Raw genomic sequence first — 21,516 nt, forward strand, 5'->3', positions numbered from 1 at the left:
CCTTACTTTAATTCTCGTCCGTTGTCCATCTATATTTTCCAGCTGCAAATTTCTTCCTCCTCACGAAATCCATTTAAGCGGGAAACACCTGAGTTATACTACCAACCAGAGGCTTCGTCAACGTAGAAAAGTCGTCCAAAATAATTACCCTATTAAGATTTTTTTTTTAGCACTACGTTTCGATTTGATTTCATCAGCATGTAATAAAATATCCAACATTCACAATCCCCAAATTAGATTCATGGACCAATTAGAAATTTGTTGAAGTTACCAACTTGATTTGGAATATTCCTCTTTCAGGTGGCTTTATGTGAGATTTTTCCTTATTAATTAATTGGTTAAAGCCACCTCTATCCGCGGTTGCAACTTTAACGACAAAAGGTGGCCATAGCACCGACAACACGTTCATTTCAAAACTTTGTTATAAGTAACTAATGAGGACTTGTGAATTCTTTAATTAAACTTGTCAATCTATATGCGATTGACATACAACAACAAATTAAAACTTCTGTAATAAAATTGTAATTTTTGATAAATGTTCAATGTTAATTCAATCACCAAAAATACTTATATATAAATTAACGAGTTCTATTTAGCAATTCACAATTTTTCATTAACTATTTATAACAAAGCATTCACAATAATAAAGTTGTAGTTTTTAATAAATCTTTGTTGTTATTCAATTATAAGAAAGGTTTATGAATTAATACACCTTTGTGGTTATTCACTCACAATACTATTGCAATAAAGTTACACTTTTCAATAAATTAATATACGTTATTCAATCATAAGATAGGTTTGAAAATTAACGCATTCAATTTAGCAATTCACAATTCCCCATTTACTATTCACAACAAAACATTCACGATAGAATTGCATTATTCAATAAATCTTTGTTAATATTCAGTCACAAAATAATCTTTAAAATATACAAGTCAAATTTAGTGATTCACAAGTACTCATTAACTATTCATTAAAAAAAAATTGATATAAACTTGTCACCAGATTGCTGACCATTGTATGACTATCGCTATCGGATCTCTTCCAGTGCTTGGTAGCAATGGCTTTAAAGAAAACAAAGTGGTGACTTGGAAAAGGGAAAAAATATGACAAAATACCCTGCGCACGCAAATCCTGAATTAGATCTATAAATTAATTAATACTTTGTTGAATTTGCTAACTGGTTTTACTTTTTTTGTATTTTGGGTGCCTTTAAAGGGGATTTTCCCTTTCTTTCCAAATCAAAATATAATTAGAAAACTAGATGCAATAAAGGGGCCCTCAAAGTTGAATAAACTCTAGACTTTTCAACATATAATAGTGGCACGAGCAAAGTAGATACATTAATTTTCTTGATTTACACATATAGTCAATGTATTAGAGTCCAGAGGAGGCAAATGGTTCTGTCAAAGTTAAAAAAGCAATAGAAGTGTGGCCAGTAGGAAAATCAGAGAATGATGAAGAACATACTTGACTGGACTAGCCACTTAAATTTCTAGACTTGATTAAATCCGATAAGTTATCAGGCAACTGAGAATCTCCACCTAAGTATTGCACCACACTAGAAATAGTAGGCCTAGCTGAAGCAATAAAATGTGAACACAAGAAGCCAAGTTTGAGAACCAATTTAGCTTCATCCACTTCATATGCATCCCCCAATCTGCTATCAACCGCTTCACAAATGTCTCCTTTATCCCAACAATCCATAACCCATTCTATCAGCAAATTTTCTCCGGCAACATCTGAGTTTCAACCGGCCTTCTTCCACAACCAATCTCCAGTAATAAAACCCAAATGAATATATATCGGTATATGTGTTTGATTTTCCACTCTACACAATTTCTGGGTCTATATAGCCTGGAGTTCCTACTACAAGAGATGTTTGAGGATCATTTCCATGGTCACATAGCTTGGCGAAACCAAAATCTCCTAGTCTAGCATTCATGTCATTGTCCATTAGTATATTGGCTGGTTTGATAACCCTATGGATAACAACTTGAACCCACCGCTGGTGAAGATATAAGAGTGCAGATGCCACATCTTTGATGATCTTGAATCTTTGTTTCCAACTGAGTTTGTCGTCGTTGTTGGGAAGGCAGTAAAGGAACTTGTCTAGACTTCCATTAGACATATAGTCATAAACTAACAAAAGTTCTTTTTTCCTTTTGCAGTAGCCAAGAAGTCTTACCAAGTTTGGATGCCTGAGACGGCCGATGGTTGTGATTTCTGTGATGAATTCTCTCATCCCTTGTCTTGAATTGTGAGAAATTATTTTCACTGCAATTTGAACACTGGAAAATGGCAGAATCCCTCTGTATACTCCGCCAAAACCACCCTTGCCAAGAAGTTGTGCCTCTCTAAACCCTTTTGTTGCAATGAATAAGTCCTTGTAAGTGAACCTATGAGGCCCATACAAGATTTGCCAATCTTCAAGAACTTGAATGAATCTTCTCCTCCTTACAATCATAATGGTACCACAGATAATCAAGAGTAGAAGGATAACAGCACCCACTGTTGATGATATAGCTATCAACATTTTCTTGTCTACTTTCCCTCTTCCAACCGTTTCATTTGGATCTAGAAGTCCAGGAATGTCCGGAAGGCGAGAAAGACGAATCTCCTGAGCTTGACCGTTCATCCTGAAACTCCAACCCAATATGTAGTGAGATGAATTTGACCCACTGGAGGATGAGAATCCAACATACGTTAACTCAAACAAATAAGAAGAAAGATCTTCTTTCAGCGTGAGGAGAGGCATTATAGGTTTAGGCATGTTTATTGGATGAATTGTGACGCTGAGTTTCTGATCTGTACTATCATATTCAACCCAAACCTGCATCGGTTTGCCACTTGAGAGATCTAGCTTTCTGAAAAGACCACGATCAGTATAGTAACCTGCAGAAAAATGATTGACAGAGTGCAACCCATTGACATTAATGCCAAGATGGTTATCATCAATATCATCAAACTAAAAATCTTGGTCAGTGTCAAGCTCTATTGCCATAATATGATTGGAACTTCCACCATTGGAGTTGGCATTGAAGAGGCCAAGATATTGGTTTGGCTGAGCTCCGGTAATTCCTCTTGTGGGCGAGATAGCGAAGGCGAGTCGATGGCCGTGAAATTTAAGATCGGTGGCTACTACTGCAAAAATGAAATTGGTGGAGAAAAAGAAGACAGAAGGAGTAGTATTGGAATTCTTGAATCGAAGAGGAAGATTGTAAAAGACTTGCCAAGCTTCACTTAGGCCACTGTCAGCATGCATTCCTTGTGCTGACATGTTGGAATTTTTGAGCTGCATATCATTGCCTGCTCCCAACTTGAAGTATTCATCAAACATGAATCCGACAGTGCTCATGTTCTTGTCTGAATAAGCCATGTTCAGAAACAAACACAGCATGAGCATGGTGATAGAATTGGTCAGTTTTCTTAAGATTGGAAGTTTCTGTTTTCTAGGTTGAGGAGAATGGATCCTATGTTGGTTTTCAACTAAAACTTTCATACGTGGGGCTTACGGTCAGTTTCTTTATTTGTTTTCCTTAATGCATAATGTGAGTGTTTTTCCAAATCAACTCGTTTCGTCTGACTAATTCAAATGATTCCTTTGGGAAAGGATCATAGCCACGGGAAGTTTCATGTGTGAATGTCTTTTTAAGGTCAAAAAATTTCCACAAAATAGGAGTGGACTAAACAAACAGCGCCTGGCTTTTCCCCTTTACCATTTCCCTCTGCTGCTTCTCCTTCACCGGCGACACGACACCGTTTTCCGTGTAGATAGGATGAGTTTTCGTTAACAAACAACATCATATATTTTGCTCACTGACCTGTAATGAAATATTTATCATTGGTATTATATCCTACGGTTTTTAATATTTAGTTTTTTTTCAAACAGTTCTGTCCTCTCGTTACCATTCTCATTATTAATATTAATATGCGGCGTATAAGTTATTTGTCCTCTCTCTGTTTTTTTTTTTAAAAATCTTTACAAGTGTTAAGGCAAAATGTCAAAATATGTAAAACTAAATAATTGCTTTATCTTAAATTTGAAAATAATGATGAAACGACAGAATATACTTGTTTGAAAGAGATAATGGGAAAACTGATTCGCAGATCCTAATAATTTACTTCAATTTTAAATCAAATTATTGTGCTCATTTCTTTTGAATCAAGTCCTTGTACTTTGTTCTGTTAAGCCCATCTTTCCCTGAGGGTTAACACCGTTAACTTTTTGATGATGTGGCTAACATTATACTTACATGGCTTATCGACATATTAAAAGTAAAGTATTAAAATTATTTCGCCTTTAAAATTAACAGTGTTAACCTTAGGATTGGATAGGTTTAACATATCAAAATATAAGGACTCAATTGGAAAAAAAAAAACTACAAGGATTTGATTTAAAATTGAAATAAACCACAAGGACTTACAAATTGGTTTTCTCAAAAGATAATTATTAATTAAGACCATAGGGTATAATATTAATAATAAATATTTTATTAAGGTGAGCACAATATGCTATGTTTCTTGGCTAAAAAAATAGCAACCAAGCGGCCCAGATTCTTTTTACGCAGAAAACGTTGTCCTGTGTTGCAGGTAATTAGTGGGTGCGGCTACTAGTGGGTCATGTTTGATTTTTCTAAGTGTTACATGTAATGTTTTTTTATTGGGTAGGAATACACGATTAGATGTGAGTTTCTTTTTTAATTAATGGGTAAAACAGTTTTAAATCATTAATTACTGGGTAGGATTTGTTGGATTTGCCAATCTAATTTGACATTTTTCCTATTTTAGTTGGCTTTATATAGGATACGTTTTTCCAAATCAATCAAATATAATTAGAAAAGAAAACAGCCATGCAATGAATGAACTTTTAGACTTTTCAACAAATAATAGTGGCAGGGTCAAAGTAAATAAAGATAAAAACAGACCTTACCTATAATTTTCTTTATTTACACATATTTAATGTATTAGCGGCCGGAGGAGGCAAATGGTTCTGTAAAAGTCAAAGAAGCAATAGAAGTTTGGGTAGTAGGAAAATTAGAGGATAATGAAGAACTGGCTTGACCAGACCAACCACTAAAATTTCTGGACTTGATTAAATCCAATAAGCTATCAGGCAACTGAGAATCTCCATCTAAGAATTGCACAATACTAGAAATAGTAGGCCTAGCTGAAGCAATAGGATGTGAACAAAGCAAGCCAAGTGTAAGCACCAATTTAGCTTCATCCACCACATATTCACCCCCCAATCTGCTATCCACTACTTCACAAATGTCTCCTTTGTCCCAGCAATCCAAAACCCATTCGATTAACAACACTTTCTCTGGCGAAGTTTGAGTTTCGACCGGCTTTCTTCCACAACCAATCTCTAACAGCAAAACCCCAAATGAATATATGTCAGTACGTGTGTTTGATTTTCCACTATGCACAATTTCTGGGTCTATGTAGCCTGGAGTTCCTGCAACATGAGATGTTTGAGGATCATTTCCATGGTCACATAGCTTGGCGAGGCCAAAATCTCCAAGTCTAGCATTCATGTCATTGTCAATCAGTACATTGGCTGATTTGATGTCTCGGTGGACGACAACTTGAACCCATTGCTGGTGAAGATATAAGAGTGCAGATGCCACATCTTTGATGATCTTGAATCTGTGTTTCCAGTTGAGTATGCTGTTGTTTGGCAATCGGTAAAGGAACTTGTCTAGACTTCCGTTAGGCATATAGTCATAGACTAAGAATAGTTCTTTTCTTTTTCTGCAGTAGCCAAGAAGCCTTACCAAGTTTGGATGCCTGAGACGGCCGATGGTTGAGATTTCTGCCACGAATTCTTTCATCCCTTGTTTTGAATCATGAGAAATTCTTTTCACTGCAATTTGAACATTGGAAAATGGTAGAATTCCTTTGTATACCCTGCCAAAACCACCTCTACCAAGAAGTTGACCCTCTCTAAACCCTTTTGTTGCAATGAATAAGTCCTTGTAAGTGAACCTATGAGGCCCGTACAAGATTTGCCAATCCTCAAGAACTTGAATAAATTTTCTTCTCCTTACAATCATAACCACACCATAGATCAAGATTAGAAAGATAACCGCACCCACTAGTGATAATATAGCTATCAATATTTTCTTGTGGACTCTCCCACCTCCGCCCATGTCATTTGGATCTAAAAGTCCAGGAATGTCAGGAAGGCGAGAAAGATGAATCTCCTGAGCTTGACCGTTCATCCTGAAACTCCAACCCAATATATAATGAGATGAATTTGACCCGCTAGAGGATGTGAATCCAACATACATAAACTCAAAGAAACAAGAAGAAAGATCTCTTTTCAGTGTGACAAGAGGGGTCTCAGGTTTAGGCATGTTTATTCGATGAATTGTAACGCTGAGTTTCTGATTTGTACTATTATATTCAACCCAAATCTGAAACGGTTCTCCACTTGAGAGATCTATCCTTCTGAAAAGACCACGATCAGTATAGTAACCTGCAGAAGATCGATTGGCGGATTTCAAGCTATTGATATCAATACCAAGATGGTTATCATCAATATCACTAATCTCAAAGTCCTGGTCAGTGTCAAGCTCTAATGCCACAATATGATTGGAACTTTGACCATCGGAGGTGGAATTGAAGAGGCCAAGATATTGGTTTGGCTGAGCTCCAGGAATAAATCTAGTAGGCGAGATAGCGAAGGCAAGTCCATGGCCGTGAAATCTAGGATCGGTGGTTAATACTGCGAAGATGAAAGTGGTGGAGAAAGAGAAGGCAGAAGTAGTACTGGAATTCTTGAATTGAAGAGGAAGATTGTAAAAGACTTGCCCAGCTTCACTTAGGCCGCCATCGGCATGTATTTCTTGTGCTGACATGTTGGAAGTTTTGAGCTCCGGATCACTAGCTCCTCCCAACTTGAAGAATCCATCAAACATGAATCCGACATCACTCATGTTCTTGTCGGAATAAGCTATGTTCAGGTACAAACACAGCATGAAGATGGCGATAGACATGGTCGGTTTCCTCAATACTGTGGTTGTTTCTGTTTTCTGGAGAGGGATCCTACGTTTAGTTTCAACAAAAGCTTTCATACATAAGAAATAAATAAAGAAGAAAAATGATTAATTTCCGAGTCTTGGTGGATACGTCATACGTGGGTACTGGATTTAATGGCTGTGACTCGCTGTTGACTTGAATATGGATAGGCTATTTCTTCTTCAATATCAGCGTCTTATAAAAATCAATCCGTTCCGTCTGACTAATTCAATTGATTAATTTAATAAAGGATCATAGCGACATGAAGTTGCGTATTAGAATGTCTTGTTGACGTTTAAAAAAAGAAAAGAACATCTTCTGTTTAAAAAAAAAAAAAGATTAGACTAAACAAGTGGTTACCCGGATGACCACTCAAATCTTATCTGATCGGTCCAAATAAAAATTTTTAATTAATTATTTTTAAGTAAATAAAATTATTTTTTTTGTTAAAGTGATAGTCGAGAAATTATTTTTATTTTAGATTATATGCTTATTAAAATAATTATTTCAAAAAAATTAAAATTAAAAAAATCTAGACGGTCTAGATCATATTACGATGATTTAAATAGAATGAGTTTTGGGTGCTTTTCACGTGTTCTATTGCTAATGAGTCTTGTTTAATAGTTATAACAGTATTAAATGTAATGTCTTTTTTCCTTGATGACGTAATGTCTTTTTTATTGGGTATGTAACATGTATACGGGAACATTTTTTTTCCTCAAAAGACTTGGCCTGGGGAGTCAATTATGATCTTGAACATGTATACATAGAGAATATATAATATATTGTTGAAAGTGGTTTTATTTTTTAAAATTAATTTTACATTTTAATAAAATATTTTAAAAAAATTTTAAACCATCATCAAATGAAATACCTTACTAAAATAATTGTTTTGGATGTGTGTGGTAATATTACAGTAAATAACAAGTAAAAACTTTTAATCACCCCATGAAATGATTTGGATATTAGCTATATCGAATCAAATTTTAATACTTAGATCACTTTTAAAATAAATACATCTAAGTTTTGATTTTATAAAACAAACAAAATATCATTAGAAAATATTTTTAATAACTTAAAGGGCAGGTTAAGATGGAAATTTATCCCATCCAAAAGTCTTTTTAGATGCAAATTTATTCTAAAAATTTAAAATTATAACAATTTTCCCTTACTGTTAAAAATGTTAACGGTTAATGTCACTATTTTAACGGTTAACGTTAATTTTGTTAACAGTAGGGAGAAAAAATTACTATGATTTTAAATTTTTAGGATAAATTTATATCCAAAAAAATTTTCAGACGTCCAAGACTCCTACATGAAAACTTTTAAAAGAAATTTGTACCTTGACTTTAAAAAATCTAAATGTAGATTCATATTTCTTTTACTTCGCTCCAACACATGAAGCCGCCTCTTCCTCTTGGTTTTTATTTCCCTTTTCCTTCATCTACCTCTCACGTCACATTATCCACCATTTTTCTTTTTTGGCTTCTTGCTCTTGCCTTCTGCGTGCTACACTGTCCTTTAACCACCACAGTTTTGGTTTGAATCACTATCGGACCAACAATGGCCACACCTTGAAAGGGATAATCTAGTCTCATGGGTTAGTTTTTGTTAAATCATGTATTAGCTTATAACTTCAGTTAGCAAAATAAGAATGAATAATATATAAGAGAGGTTTTATATTACTTACATTTGTTCACATGTAATGTAGATTGCAAGTGAAGTATGAGGATTTAATATGTTGTTGAATCAAGAATGAAGTTGAGATATACGCAAGGGCCATAGAGTATATTTTATAAATATAATTATAATAGGTTTGACTTTATACGTTTTACATTTATGCTTTCTTTTGAAGTAATAATGATTTAAAGAAGGCTTTGATTGTTTTCCAATTGGTTACTTACAATTCTGTACTATTTGGATTATATTTTTCCGTGAATTTTTTATAAAGTATTTCTGTTTGGATGAATATTTGAAACCAACCCTCCAAATACATGTATTTTAGAGAGGAAAAAAATACCACTTCTTATATATATATATATATATATATATAAGTTCTATTAAAACAATTTTATTCGATACACTCTTTGATACTACATGTGAACAACATTAGTTTGTCATGTGTTGAGAAACTAGTCCCTTCCACTAATTAAAGGTAGAGACTATTTAATACAGTAATGTCAGCTTAACACTACCAGAAAAAAGGCTTTTCACAGCGGTTAATAGTGGTTTTCACGGCGGTTTTGAAGGCGACGTTGAAAGGTAAAGAAAACACGGCAGTTGAAAACTGCTGTGGAAAATTGATTTTCCACGGCGGTTAAATAAACAACCACCGTGGAAAGTTGACTTTCCATGGCGGTTTAAACTAAATTGTCGTTGAAAGTTTACTTTCCACGGCGGTTTTTTTTTTGTAACCGCCATGGAAAAGTGTTTTAACAGCGGTTATCTATATAATCGCCGTTAAAAAGATCTTTTTAAAAAAAAAAAGTTTGCTCGATTTTCATTTTTACCACTCTGCAGTTTATAGTTCCAAATAAATGTAGGTAGTGCAGAATACGCAGAACAAGATCAATTAGTTAGTTAATATATATAGCATTGAAATTTCTTTTACACAAAGCAAAAATAGAGAAACCAATAGAACTAAGGGGTCAAGACCAAAGAACACCTATGGGCTAGGACCAACAATTCTGAAAAAGAAGTAACTACTTCTGTCTGTACAATAGAGATCATGAACATGTATAAGAGGGAACCAAGAGAAAACATCTAATAATGAATTTTTTGAAAAATGACCTAACTATTTGAAAGCTAAGTTTCAATATTTTGTACCAATGTTGTTAACAAAGTGTCCCTCATCAAGTTGATGTCATCCATGAGACATTGCGCAGTATTTTGAAATACCTGTTAATAAAAAATAACATAGTAAACTTAGTCAAAAATGTGAAATGAATTGAAGAATGTCATGCAACGTAACTCATCTTTACCTCATCTAATTTGTCAGTCGCTCTTGTCTCAATGATATCATTCATGTAGCGGATAACATGATATTCACATTCAACATGTCCTTGTTGACAACGGTACTAACAAAATGAAATATAAAATTAAATATTAGACATTATTGATTATAAGCATTAACTTTAATTCATCTAAAAAGGTTTAAAAGTTAGTTCAAAACAACATATACCTTTGGAAGAATCCATGTTGGTAGTTGTCTATTTTGTTTAATCGCCATAACATTCAAACCATGAAAAGCCCTATCAATAGTACAAAAGAAAATAATATTAGAGCATGTTTTTATAAACTTCACAATTAATAACTATATAAACATAAACTAACGTGTCGATGACATCTTTGGTTTCTTCGGATGGACTTCCACAGAGTGAATCGAACTAATAAACTTTGTTATAAAAAGGAGCACAAACAATTAGAGTCTAATGATAACTGCAAAAGACAACCCATGTTAAGTATAATCCGACACATACAACTTGTGTATCTCAAATATAGTAATACACTTACCCTTCCACGTAAGATACAAAATATATTGGCTTTCTGGTCTGAGTCATTGTGGTCATCATGTAGATTGACCTTGCTTCCACAGTATTAAACTCTTTTTGCACCCTTTGAGGACACATAAAACCATATGTTCCCTCAAGTCCTCCGTTTCGACAGATTTGATTAAAGTGCCTATTGTTCAAATAAGAAACATTAGGACATGCATAAAGTACAACATGAAATAAGAAAATGATATTGTAACTTACAAAATAGCGAGCTACATAAAGACTATATCAAGCTGCTCAAAGTTGAGGAACTGAACGAGGTCCCTCTTGTCAATGGTAAAGTCGTATGTTATATCTGAACCCACAATCCCCAGCAGCATCTTGAAAGTAACAGGCTTATCTATGTTTGGCACTATGGAATGAAGAACCTCCAAACTGGCATACATAAGCACAACATCACCAAGAAGATGCAAGAGTACAGGATCTGATGATGCGCTCGTTATGGCCCTCTTCACTACCGCCTTCTTCACCATTGGCTTTGCAATCAGTCTCTTTGGCCACAAAATGAAATGTCCTTTAGCTTGGGCCAAGAGTCAAACCTCATCAGTAGGATTGGGCACTGGTGTACCCCCTGACCACGAACAATTCTCTCCACTGTCACCCTTGCTTGACCACTCAGAATTTTGTTGCCGTGAATCGTTGTGCCCATGAATGCTCAACCACTAGCGACATGAACAGGTGAATTTTCATAATCCACATAGAGAGTACACGGAATCCTATTGTTTTCGACAGGGTCAGGGCTAAGGTCAGGGTCAGACACTGTCAGTTGCTGTGTCTGATTATTATTGCCCTTCCTGCTTTTTATCACAGGTGAACCCTGAAACATAATATGAAATTAGTTAAGGCACATTAAATAAGTTTAAATGGATCAAATGAACCTTTAGAAGATTTGAAAAGATGTGTGATTATTACCTAGGAAGGTTCAGATACTCGGGGCATCTAGAATCCGCTCGTGCCTATCATCATCAAAATCTATTGAAACTTGGTATCGAATTCGTCACGTATCTTTTGCATCTCTGCCATGTGTTGTTGACTGAGTTCAGCTCGAACTCTCTCTGTTTCTTCCTGTAGTCGTTGGTCGAGCTCCTCTTTAGATACCATGTTAGCGGAGGATGATCTAGTGCTTCTTTGTGAAGCAGAGCCAAAAAAATTCTTTAATACCAATCCCTTTAAGGGTCCCTTTGACTCTGCCGGGATGGTCAGCCTTTCTAATAGCAGTGGCCAAGATATCCATCCGTCCTTGAGAGATGAATGTACCTTGGGATAATTGCTCCTCAAGTGTATCCTGTAACATTAAAGCAACAAATTTAATTTAAGATAATTGAAAAAAGCGATTAATGAAGCATAATTCTTAAATATTACTTACAAATCTCTCAGCAACAGTAGCAGACTATAGAGTAATGTATTGACCCTTTTTAATCCTCACCGCCTTTCATTTTTCTTGGCAAGAAGGATGCTCAATGGGTGGAATGTAGCCAGTAGGATCTGAAGCAGCAGCCATCTGTGCATTCTTCATTCGTTCCTCCATCATACTTTTTTCCAACCCACCATACCCTACACGAGACATGGTATGTGAGTACGCATTCTGCTCAGAAATTTGTTTGTTCTTCTGACTCAATGCCTATGACAATGAAACAAATTCGACAAAGTTAGTTTAGTTAAATAAAATATGACCTAATTAAAAATTAAGTTTGAAGAAACCAAACCTGAAATGCAGGGTCTTTACGTTGCTTCACAAAACTCTCCCATGCCTCATCACTAATAAATGAATATTGTTCCTAAGGATGCTCACCCTTTCTTTTTCCATGAATATAATATTTTGTAAGCGTGGCCTTAAAATCCCTCCACCGTTCATCAAGTTGCTTAAACAGACGGTTTCTCTTTTGCTCAGTGACAGGAATATCAAATGTCAGTTGCAATATAATAATAGCATAGAGTTATAAAGTAAATAAGCAATTATAATTGAAACAAGTAGAGAAAACAATTCATAAGATACCAATATATCCTCCCAAATGTTTTGCTTCAAATCTTTGTCTACCTTCTTCCAACTAGGAATGTCAATGCTAATCTTACTGCACGCGACATAACTCACATAACTAGTAAATTGAGCCCCAGCCTTTTCTATAGGCTTCAAATCATCATCAAACTCCACTGTAATCCTCATAGGCTGTGTGGTCTCATCACGTAAAGCTAAATGCCTCATATAGGTTGGCCCTCTACCCTTTCTCCAGCTAGTAAAAGAGTTGTCGTCACCAGAACCCTATTGACTGGATCCGTCCATTTCCTGTTTAAGGAACTACGAATTAATAAATGTATGAATAAGAAATATCAAGTTAATATAAAACATTATTAAGTATATTTAGCAAAAAAAAACATCAAATAATTCATTTAAGCCTTACAAGGATTATCCTCCCAAATTCCTTCACAATGATCATCTCTAACAGCATAGTCATCATCTACCAAATCTAATTCAACTGTTTTAGGTCGAGTAGCTGTGAAAGGTGGGGTTTCATCAAGATTAAGCTCTAAGTCACCATCATATCCACTAACTCCTTGCCTTTTACCTTGAAGCACGATAGACAATTTCTTTTTTGCTAGATCGGGAATAAAGAACACTTGTTTTGCTTGACTTGCCAAAATAAATGGCTCGTCTCCATATCCAAACCTCTCAAGATCGACCGAAACAAATCCCAATTCTTCATCTACTTGCACAGCATTACGATTAACCCACTTACATTTGAAGATGGGAACTTTAAACTTGGTATAACTAACCTCCCATATCTCTTCTATTATTCCATAATAGGACATTGCCGCCAACATTGGGTTTCTGTCTTTAGAACTAGCAAAATGCATAGCTTCCGCTACTACCGTCACCCCAATATTCTGCATGGTACTCTTATCGTATTGGGTTTTTGTGTAAAAAAAAAAACCATTTATATCATATCCACCCCAACACAAAACCTCAAAAGAAGGCCCTGCAGCTAGCCTCCGTATTGTCTTAGAATGATTGCTATCTTTTAACACTTCTCGCTTGAACCACTCTGCAAATGACTTATTATGTTCATTAGCTAGGTGCATATCGTTCTTTTTTGGATTCAAGTTCTTCAGCATATTCTTGTGAGCATTCAAGTAAGGCAAAACTTCATCCGTGTTGTTTAAAATGTATAGATGTGCCTGCATTACAATTTCTCTTGATATAGACCTCACTATGACACCTCGTGTTCCCTTGCTTCTTCTCTCCTGATCATGTCAAGATTGAGGAAGACCAACTTCTTTTACCCTATCAAGATATGCGTTACAAAACTCAACTACCTCCTCAACTACATATCTCTCAACAATTGATGCCTCAGGCCGATAAGGATTCTTAGAGTACCTTTTTAGGATTTTCATGTATCTCTCAAAAGGGTACATCCATCTTAAACACATAGGGCCATAAAGTCTTATCTCTCGCACAAGATGAGCTATCAAGTGGACCATAATATCAAAAAATAATCGAGGAAAATACATTTCCAATTGAGAGAGGATAACATAACCTTCATTTTCTAATTCATCCAACTTAGCAGGATCAATGACTTTGCTGTAAATGGTACTAAAAAACATACAAAGTCTTGTAATAGTATTTTTGACATCGGTTTTCATAATGCCTTGAATAGCAAGTGGAAGTAATTGTTGCATCAACACATAACAATCATGAGACTTCATTCCTGTTATCTTCAAATCTCGCATTGAAACAAGTTTGCTTAAATTAGAAGAATAACCTTGTGGCATCTTAATACTATTGACAAAACTACAGAAACTTCTTTTCTCTTCTTTTGATAATGTGTGCACAGCTGGACATAAATAAGCCCTCTTACCACCTCTTTCTTGTGGATGGAGGACATTTCTTATTCCAATTTCAACTAAGTCTCGTCTTGTATTGATTTCATCCTTAGTCTTTCCACTTATATGCAAAAGTGTACCAACAAGGCTCTTACACACATTCTTCTCCACATACATCACATCTAGACTATGCCTCACATCAAGACTTTGCCAATATGGAAGATAAAAAAAAGATAGATCTTTTTTTTCATATATTCCTCTCTCCGGCAGTCTTCTTCTTCTTCTTACCAAAGACTACATTAATTCCCTCTACCCGCTGATAAACTTCTTCTCCAGTTAATGGTCTTGGAACCATTTCATATTCTTATGAGCCATTAAATGCCTTTTTCAATCTACGGTAAGGGTGATACTGACTAAGAAACCTTCTGTGACCAAGGTATACCATCTTCCTGCCATGTTTAAGTTGCATATAGTGGGTGCCTTCTTCGCATATTGGGCATGCTTTATGCCCCTTAACACTGTATCCTGACAAATTTTCATATGTCGGAAAGTCATTTATCGTAGTAAAAATCATGGCACGTAAATTGAAGGTCTCTTGTTTATATGCATCAAACACATCAACATTCCTCCCATAATTTCTTCAGATCCTCAACCAAAGGTGCCAAATACACATCGATATTATTTCCCGGCTGTTTTGGCCCCGAGATCATCAAAGATAGCATGATATACTTTCTTTTCATACATAACTAAGGAGGCAAGTTGTAAATTACGAGGAGTACTGGCCAAGCACTGTGTGTGCTACTAAGATTACCACATGGGTTAATTCTGTCCATACAAAGCCCTAGCCGAAGGTTTCTTGGCTCGCCACCAAATTGAGAAAATTTTTGATCTATTGTTTTCCATTGAGGAGAATCTGCCGGGTGACGAAGCTTTCCATCACATATTTTCTTATCGAAATGCCATCTCAAGTTCTTTGCATCTGTGGCATTAGCAAATAGACGATTGAATCATAGTATTATTGGAAGATACCACGGAACCTTCAAAGGAAAACCTTTAGTCATCTCATTATAATCACCATCATCTTTCTTCATTTTGTATCTTGAAGTCCCACATTTAGGGTACTTATTCAACCCTTCATAATCATTTCTGAATAATATGCAGTCATTAGGACACGCATGTATCTTCTCATATTCCAAACCCATCAGATACAAAATCTTTTTTGCCTCATACATTCGTTTCGGAAGTGAATTCCCTTTGGGAAGAATATCATTCAGCAATTTAAGCAATTCCGTAAAACTAGCATCGGTCCCACCATTTCTTGCCTTCAAGTTCATCAGTTTCAATATGGTTGTCGACTTTGTGTAATCATTTTTGCACCTTGGGTATAAAGGCGTCCCTGCATCACTACACCAAGTTTCAAATGTGGGAGAGAACTGTGTAGAGGATTCAGACCTTATATCACGAAACATATCTGAAATTCTATCACCAAAGTCTTCATTCACAACCTTCTCATTTGCAGACAGTGTAGTCTTTCTAATTTCTCCATGCCATATCCAATTTGTATACCTCAAATTTATCCCATCACAAATAAGATGCTCTTTTATCTCAGAAATACTCCGTCGACTATTATTTAAACATTTGATACAAAGACAATAGTACAATCTATCTCTTTTACTAGGGGCATTTCTCTAAGCAAACTCAAGAAACCTTTCAACCCCATCCTCATATTCCTTACTAATTCTTTTAGCTTTCATCCAACTACGATACATTATTCTACAGAGTCAATGAATATAGTTGTCAAGCTCAATTCTAATTCCTTAATTCAAATATTGAAATAATAAAATCATTAAATGTTAGTCAATAAATTAAAATTGACTAACACTTAATTACAAATTAAAAGGAATGTCTCTTTTTTAAAAATAAAAAATTTGACAAAATTTCCCCTTAACAACTAGGTACAAATTAAACACCAAACTAGAAAAAAAAACACAAAATTTTTAATCAACATGAATCCAAAAATATAACAAATAAAACAAAAGTAAAAATAACATATTTCAATGTTGAAATAGTTAAACAAAAATTATTTTAATAAACAAAAATAAAATTGTTCATAACATATTTCAACATGATAAATTTGAAAAAATATAACAAGTTTGAAGAAATATAACAAATAAAACCCAAAAAAAATTCAATTTCAAACCAATTTAATTAATAAAAATTCTTAAAGCTAAAACTTCTAAATCCAAAACGGGAACACAAATGATATTCATTTGCAATGAAATTTTAAACAACACTTTACTACAATCAAAGTTCATAACAAAAAAAAAACATAAAATAACAAACAGATTATTTATTATTAAATTCTTATATTTATTACAAAAAAACTACCAAAAATTCGAAATAAATATCAAAAAATTATAAAAAAATAAAAAACTTCACAACTAATCAACTTCAAACATTTAAACATGTTTCTGATACGGTATATAAGAAGAAATTAAGGTTTTCTCACATTAAATGCCCACCAATCAACGGTTCAACCGCATAAAAAATGCAAAATGAACAATACAAGCCAACCACAATGTAAAACTAACAAACCTATTTTAAATACAACAAATTTTCATGGTCAAAATATTCAACAAACCAAGAAAAATTGAAAAGAATGAAAGAAGAGGATACTCACAGAGTAGAGATGATTCAAATGCGAAATGAGGGGCGTTCGAATGGCGGCGGACGGCAGCAAGACACCACAAGCTCAATAGAGGAGTTTAAATGGTAGAGTAGTGGGGGGGAATGACAGGTAATGGAAGTTTTTTGGTGGTGAGACAGAGGGGGACCACGACGCACTACTGATGAAACAAGAAAGAAATGACGGAACACGAAGGCCGTAGGGTTAAGTGAACACTTTCCATGACGGTTTTCTTAAAAACTGCCGTGGAAAATCACCACACATTCAACTTATTTATAAAAATACCATCGCCTTTTTTTCCACGTCGTTTTTCTGCTTAACCACCGTTATTTTGCGATGTTAAAAGTTTTTTTTCTAGTAGTGTAAAGGAGGAATTAATATTTTCATGATTTGCAAAATACATCTTTTTCCAGCGGAAAAAAATATAAAGTGTTACATTTAAAATAAACTAAAAAGCGAATGCAACAAAGTCAAAGTGACAAATGAGACCCACAAAAATTTGAAAACCATTTTGTACGTCATTAGCACCAAAAGCAAGAGTCGCGTGACATGCGTCATCACGAGGACTTTGGATCAAGTGGCTCAATAAAAAAGAAACCTCAGTGTGCTCCCTCCAATTTACAATATGTCACTTTAACTAATTATCAAAAACATAAAATAATAGTTAGCTAATTAAATTTATTCCACAATGATTTTTTTAAAAAAATTTTAATCATTTTAAATGAAACGGTGAAGAAAAGAGAAAAACACAAAAAGTTGTATTTAAACATTAATTACAAAAATAAAACTAAAAAATAAGTATTAATTACCTTTTAGATGAATTATACCTGGAATCAAATTATTCTTCTAAAATTGATTGTGATATCGATTACAGGAGTGTTTGGGTAGAAACAAAATCATGGTTTTAAAAATAATTTTGCGGCATACCAAGTGAATATGTAGAAAAATTTATCTCGATTTATCAAAAAAATATTTTTTTTAAAAGTACTTTTATGATTTTTCAAACACTGCTTGCGGGGTCTTGAATTTAGTTCTGAAAGCTGCACACACCCATAAACACGGGTTCCTTTTGTTTTTTTGGGGCCGTGCTAGCTATCTTTCTTAGGGTTTTGGTCTATGTGTTTGGGCTTGGCCCCTTTGTATATCATCATAATGGAGTGAGTTTAAGCACACAATCACATAGCGCAGGCTTGAACTTTGAAGTCAAAAGAATTCATTTTGTTTTAATGTGCCTTTAAAGTGTGCTTAGTGAGCAACTCTTTTAATCCAAACAACTTCCCAATTGCTTAGGCCTTAGGTTTATTAATTTCTAATGCATTTAAAACATTTGCCTCTAACGTTAGGACTGGACCGGGGAGGCCATTTTATTGGGTGGAAGGTCAAGAATAAACTACAAGGACCCACATCTTAAAAAACACACCCTAGGAACTTTCATGGAGCTTGACTGAAACTACAGGACCCGTGACATAGTTCGCCTAATCAAGAACTGCATAGAACCAGCAATTTTATCTTTGTTCTTTGAGTTAGTGTAACTGTAATCAATTTATATGTGGCTTCAATTGATGTTTGGAGATGCTGTTTCATACTAGCTTTGAGAGGATAATCACTGTATTCAATTTATGTGGTTCTATGCATGATTGTGGGGACAGTCTATATATATGCTGTTTAAATTTCCTTATGTATAGTGAATTATTTAGTTATTTTTTTGGACCCATTAATTTAGTTATTGATCGAATTATTTGTCATTTGATGCAGCAATTGGGTTTAATGTTGAAACAGTTCAAGTCTGGGATTGAAGTAAGGACTTAAACAATTTATTTACTACCACCTCTACTATTTTAGTCCTTAGTATAAGAACTAGATAAATAATTTGTGAATATTAAAGAAATTAGTTAAGTTAGTTATTTGTAATAAATAGATATTGTCCTAAACTATCCTTATTAGTCATGTGTATTACAACATAAATCTTTTAACATATACAATTACCATATGGACTATTTTGGGATAAATGAATAAATATGTGAGATAAAATGAATCAAAGTCTTACGATCAAATTGAATCTCTAATTACCTCTTATATTTATGACTGAAGACAATAATATTAACAGTGATGATGATAATAGAGAGTTGGCAATCATGGAAAGGTGATCCCAATATGAGTAACAATAGTATAAGTAATATTAATATTATAATTTTGAAAATAATTGAAGAATAAATCTTTTGACATATATACATAAATAGCGATATGGGAATCTAACATTTCTACTGCTTAGACTAAATGAGAAAAAATGTGGCCAAAAAATTAAGAATAAATATATAAGAATGCAGTATTACCTACCATGAGAATCTAACAGTTTGAAACGAATATAAAGACAGTCTATCACAATTCCTTGGAGATTCCTTCTGCATTTTGATGAACGAAGTCCAACATAACGTAACTCAAAGAACATATTCTCGTAATGAAGCACATCGATGTTGAAATATCTTATTTATTTATGGTTGAATTAATAATTGCATAATAACACTAGACTATAAAGAATAAGGGAAAAATACCTACAAATATTGTTAAGAATATAAGCTGATTCATCCCCCCTTCCACTCCCGCTTTCACTTCTATTTTTATTATTCTCAGAAATGCTCCAATGCCTTATGCCTCCACTAGGAGTCTGAGAAAGACATTGCATCCTTTAAGCCTTCATTTTCTAGCCAAATATTGGCAAGTACATATCCATGAACATTGATGTTTTATATACAGTTCTTTTTTTTTTTTTGGTTTCTAGAATGTTTGTTACGCAATTTTTATAGTCATGATAATCTGAATAATTATTATATCCTATATTTTTTAATTTTATATTAATTTATATTAATATATTTTAATAATTTATTATTAACAATAATAAACTATGACTTTATATATATTACTTATCCTTTCACAAATTTACTTTAACTTATAAGTGGACGTATACGAACATATTAATATTTGTTTTTATCCATTTGATCAAGATTTGTTTTGTCTGGTAACTTGGACCAACTCTTTGTTCCTAATTTGTTTATAACAAGCATACTCAATTTTCCTGATTGCCTCCAGTGGAGGCCGAGTCTGCTTCAAACAGGAATCTTTAAATTGGATAACAACTTAATTAGAATCTAGCCAGTAATGAGGCATCATGGATCATAAAAAATTTTCTCAACCAATTTTTACTTTTAAGAAAAATTGTGATTGTTTTGTGGATTTCTTGGTGGTGGTGTTCTATACAAAATTCCAAACAATTTATTTATTAACTAAGGTCCCGGTGGATTTTTTTTTGGGCATCATTGTAGGGTAGATCCCATTAGCAAAAACTAAAAATTATTAAATGATATATTAGAAAAGTTAGCTTGCAATCTACGTACTATCTCCAGTCTTTAATATAAAACATCGTTTGACTTTTATTTTGATCCTAAATTTAAGACTCCAATTTATTTTGTCTCTTATATTTATTTATTTTTTTTCAAGATAGTCCTTCTAATAGTGATACTTCTAGCCAATAAATTTGATTAGTAAGGATATTTTAGAAAAGACAACACATATTTATTACAAAAAAATAACTTAACTTATTTTCTTAATCTACTCAAATTAGTCAACTGACTCTTATATTTAGGACTGAAGGTAGTATAATCTAAAACATACCCAAAAAGTCTCGCTGCGCATGAGTATAATGTATTTCATTTCCCGGGGGCAAATTTGTGTGTGGGTGTGTGTCGTTTCCCAGCCTCTTCACAACACACAGACACAATATTAGTTTTCTTTTAATGGCCCATTATCCCATGGATACTTTAGAAATGTTAAATATGTGCCTGTGGGTAAGGATGGACCGCAAAAAGTACTTGGGTGGCAAAGTTTTGAACCTTAGTTATCAACAGATAAAAAATTTATTAAAAACTCGAAACATAATTATAAAAAAATAACATACTGTTTTGAAAGTGATATAATAAATGTTAACTATTAGTATAATAATCTTTCATTTTTTGTGGAATAAAATTTATTTATATCTTTTGTAAAATAGTGAAATTCCTTATCATAAATTTTTCAGTATATCTTTTGAGAAAAAATATGTTATATAAAACTGAAAGTATGACCAAATTCTAGTCAAACAAGAAAATAATTTATTTGGAGAGAAATAAATTTTTAGTTGTGAATATTAAAATTAAATAATCAAATACTGTATTGTTTTGTATTTTTTCTAAAATATAGAGACTAAAAATTTTTTTGAAAGCTTAAAAATGTTTATTAAATTTTTTTATTTGATAACATCTATTTTTACAATGAATATAAGTTAAAAGTAATGTTTTTAAATATAAATGTTTGGCTTCTTCAAAAAATGAACTGGATGCAAATGAAAATTTTCTAGAATGGTGGAGTGGCACGTATTTAATAATTTGACAAAAAACAGAT

The 21,516-nt window shown here is 33.7% G+C and overlaps 1 protein-coding gene and 1 pseudogene across 1 annotated transcript; both read right to left on the bottom strand.

Annotated features, from left to right (window-relative positions):
• Positions 1-1,304: 1,304 nt before the first annotated feature.
• LOC114732324 (L-type lectin-domain containing receptor kinase V.9-like) lies at positions 1,305-3,534 on the bottom strand (annotated as a pseudogene).
• A 1,269-nt stretch (positions 3,535-4,803) lies between these two features.
• Positions 4,804-7,001, bottom strand: LOC114732320 (L-type lectin-domain containing receptor kinase V.9-like). The gene has a single exon (XM_028919614.1). It carries the CDS (start codon positions 6,999-7,001, stop codon positions 4,968-4,970), a length of 2,034 nt encoding a protein of 677 aa, XP_028775447.1. The 3' UTR covers positions 4,804-4,967.
• Between the last annotated feature and the right edge of the window lie 14,515 nt (positions 7,002-21,516).

This window comes from Neltuma alba, unplaced genomic scaffold, assembly GCF_004799145.2.
Source record: "Neltuma alba isolate B1F8T4 unplaced genomic scaffold, ASM479914v2 tig00012902_pilon, whole genome shotgun sequence".
Lineage (NCBI taxonomy): Eukaryota > Viridiplantae > Streptophyta > Magnoliopsida > Fabales > Fabaceae > Neltuma > Neltuma alba.

What these genes read in the sequence shown, in the direction of transcription:
- LOC114732320 (XM_028919614.1), bottom strand. Translation starts at nt 7,001, where the DNA reads ATGTCTATCGCCATCTTCATGCTGTGTTTGTACCTGAACATAGCTTAT.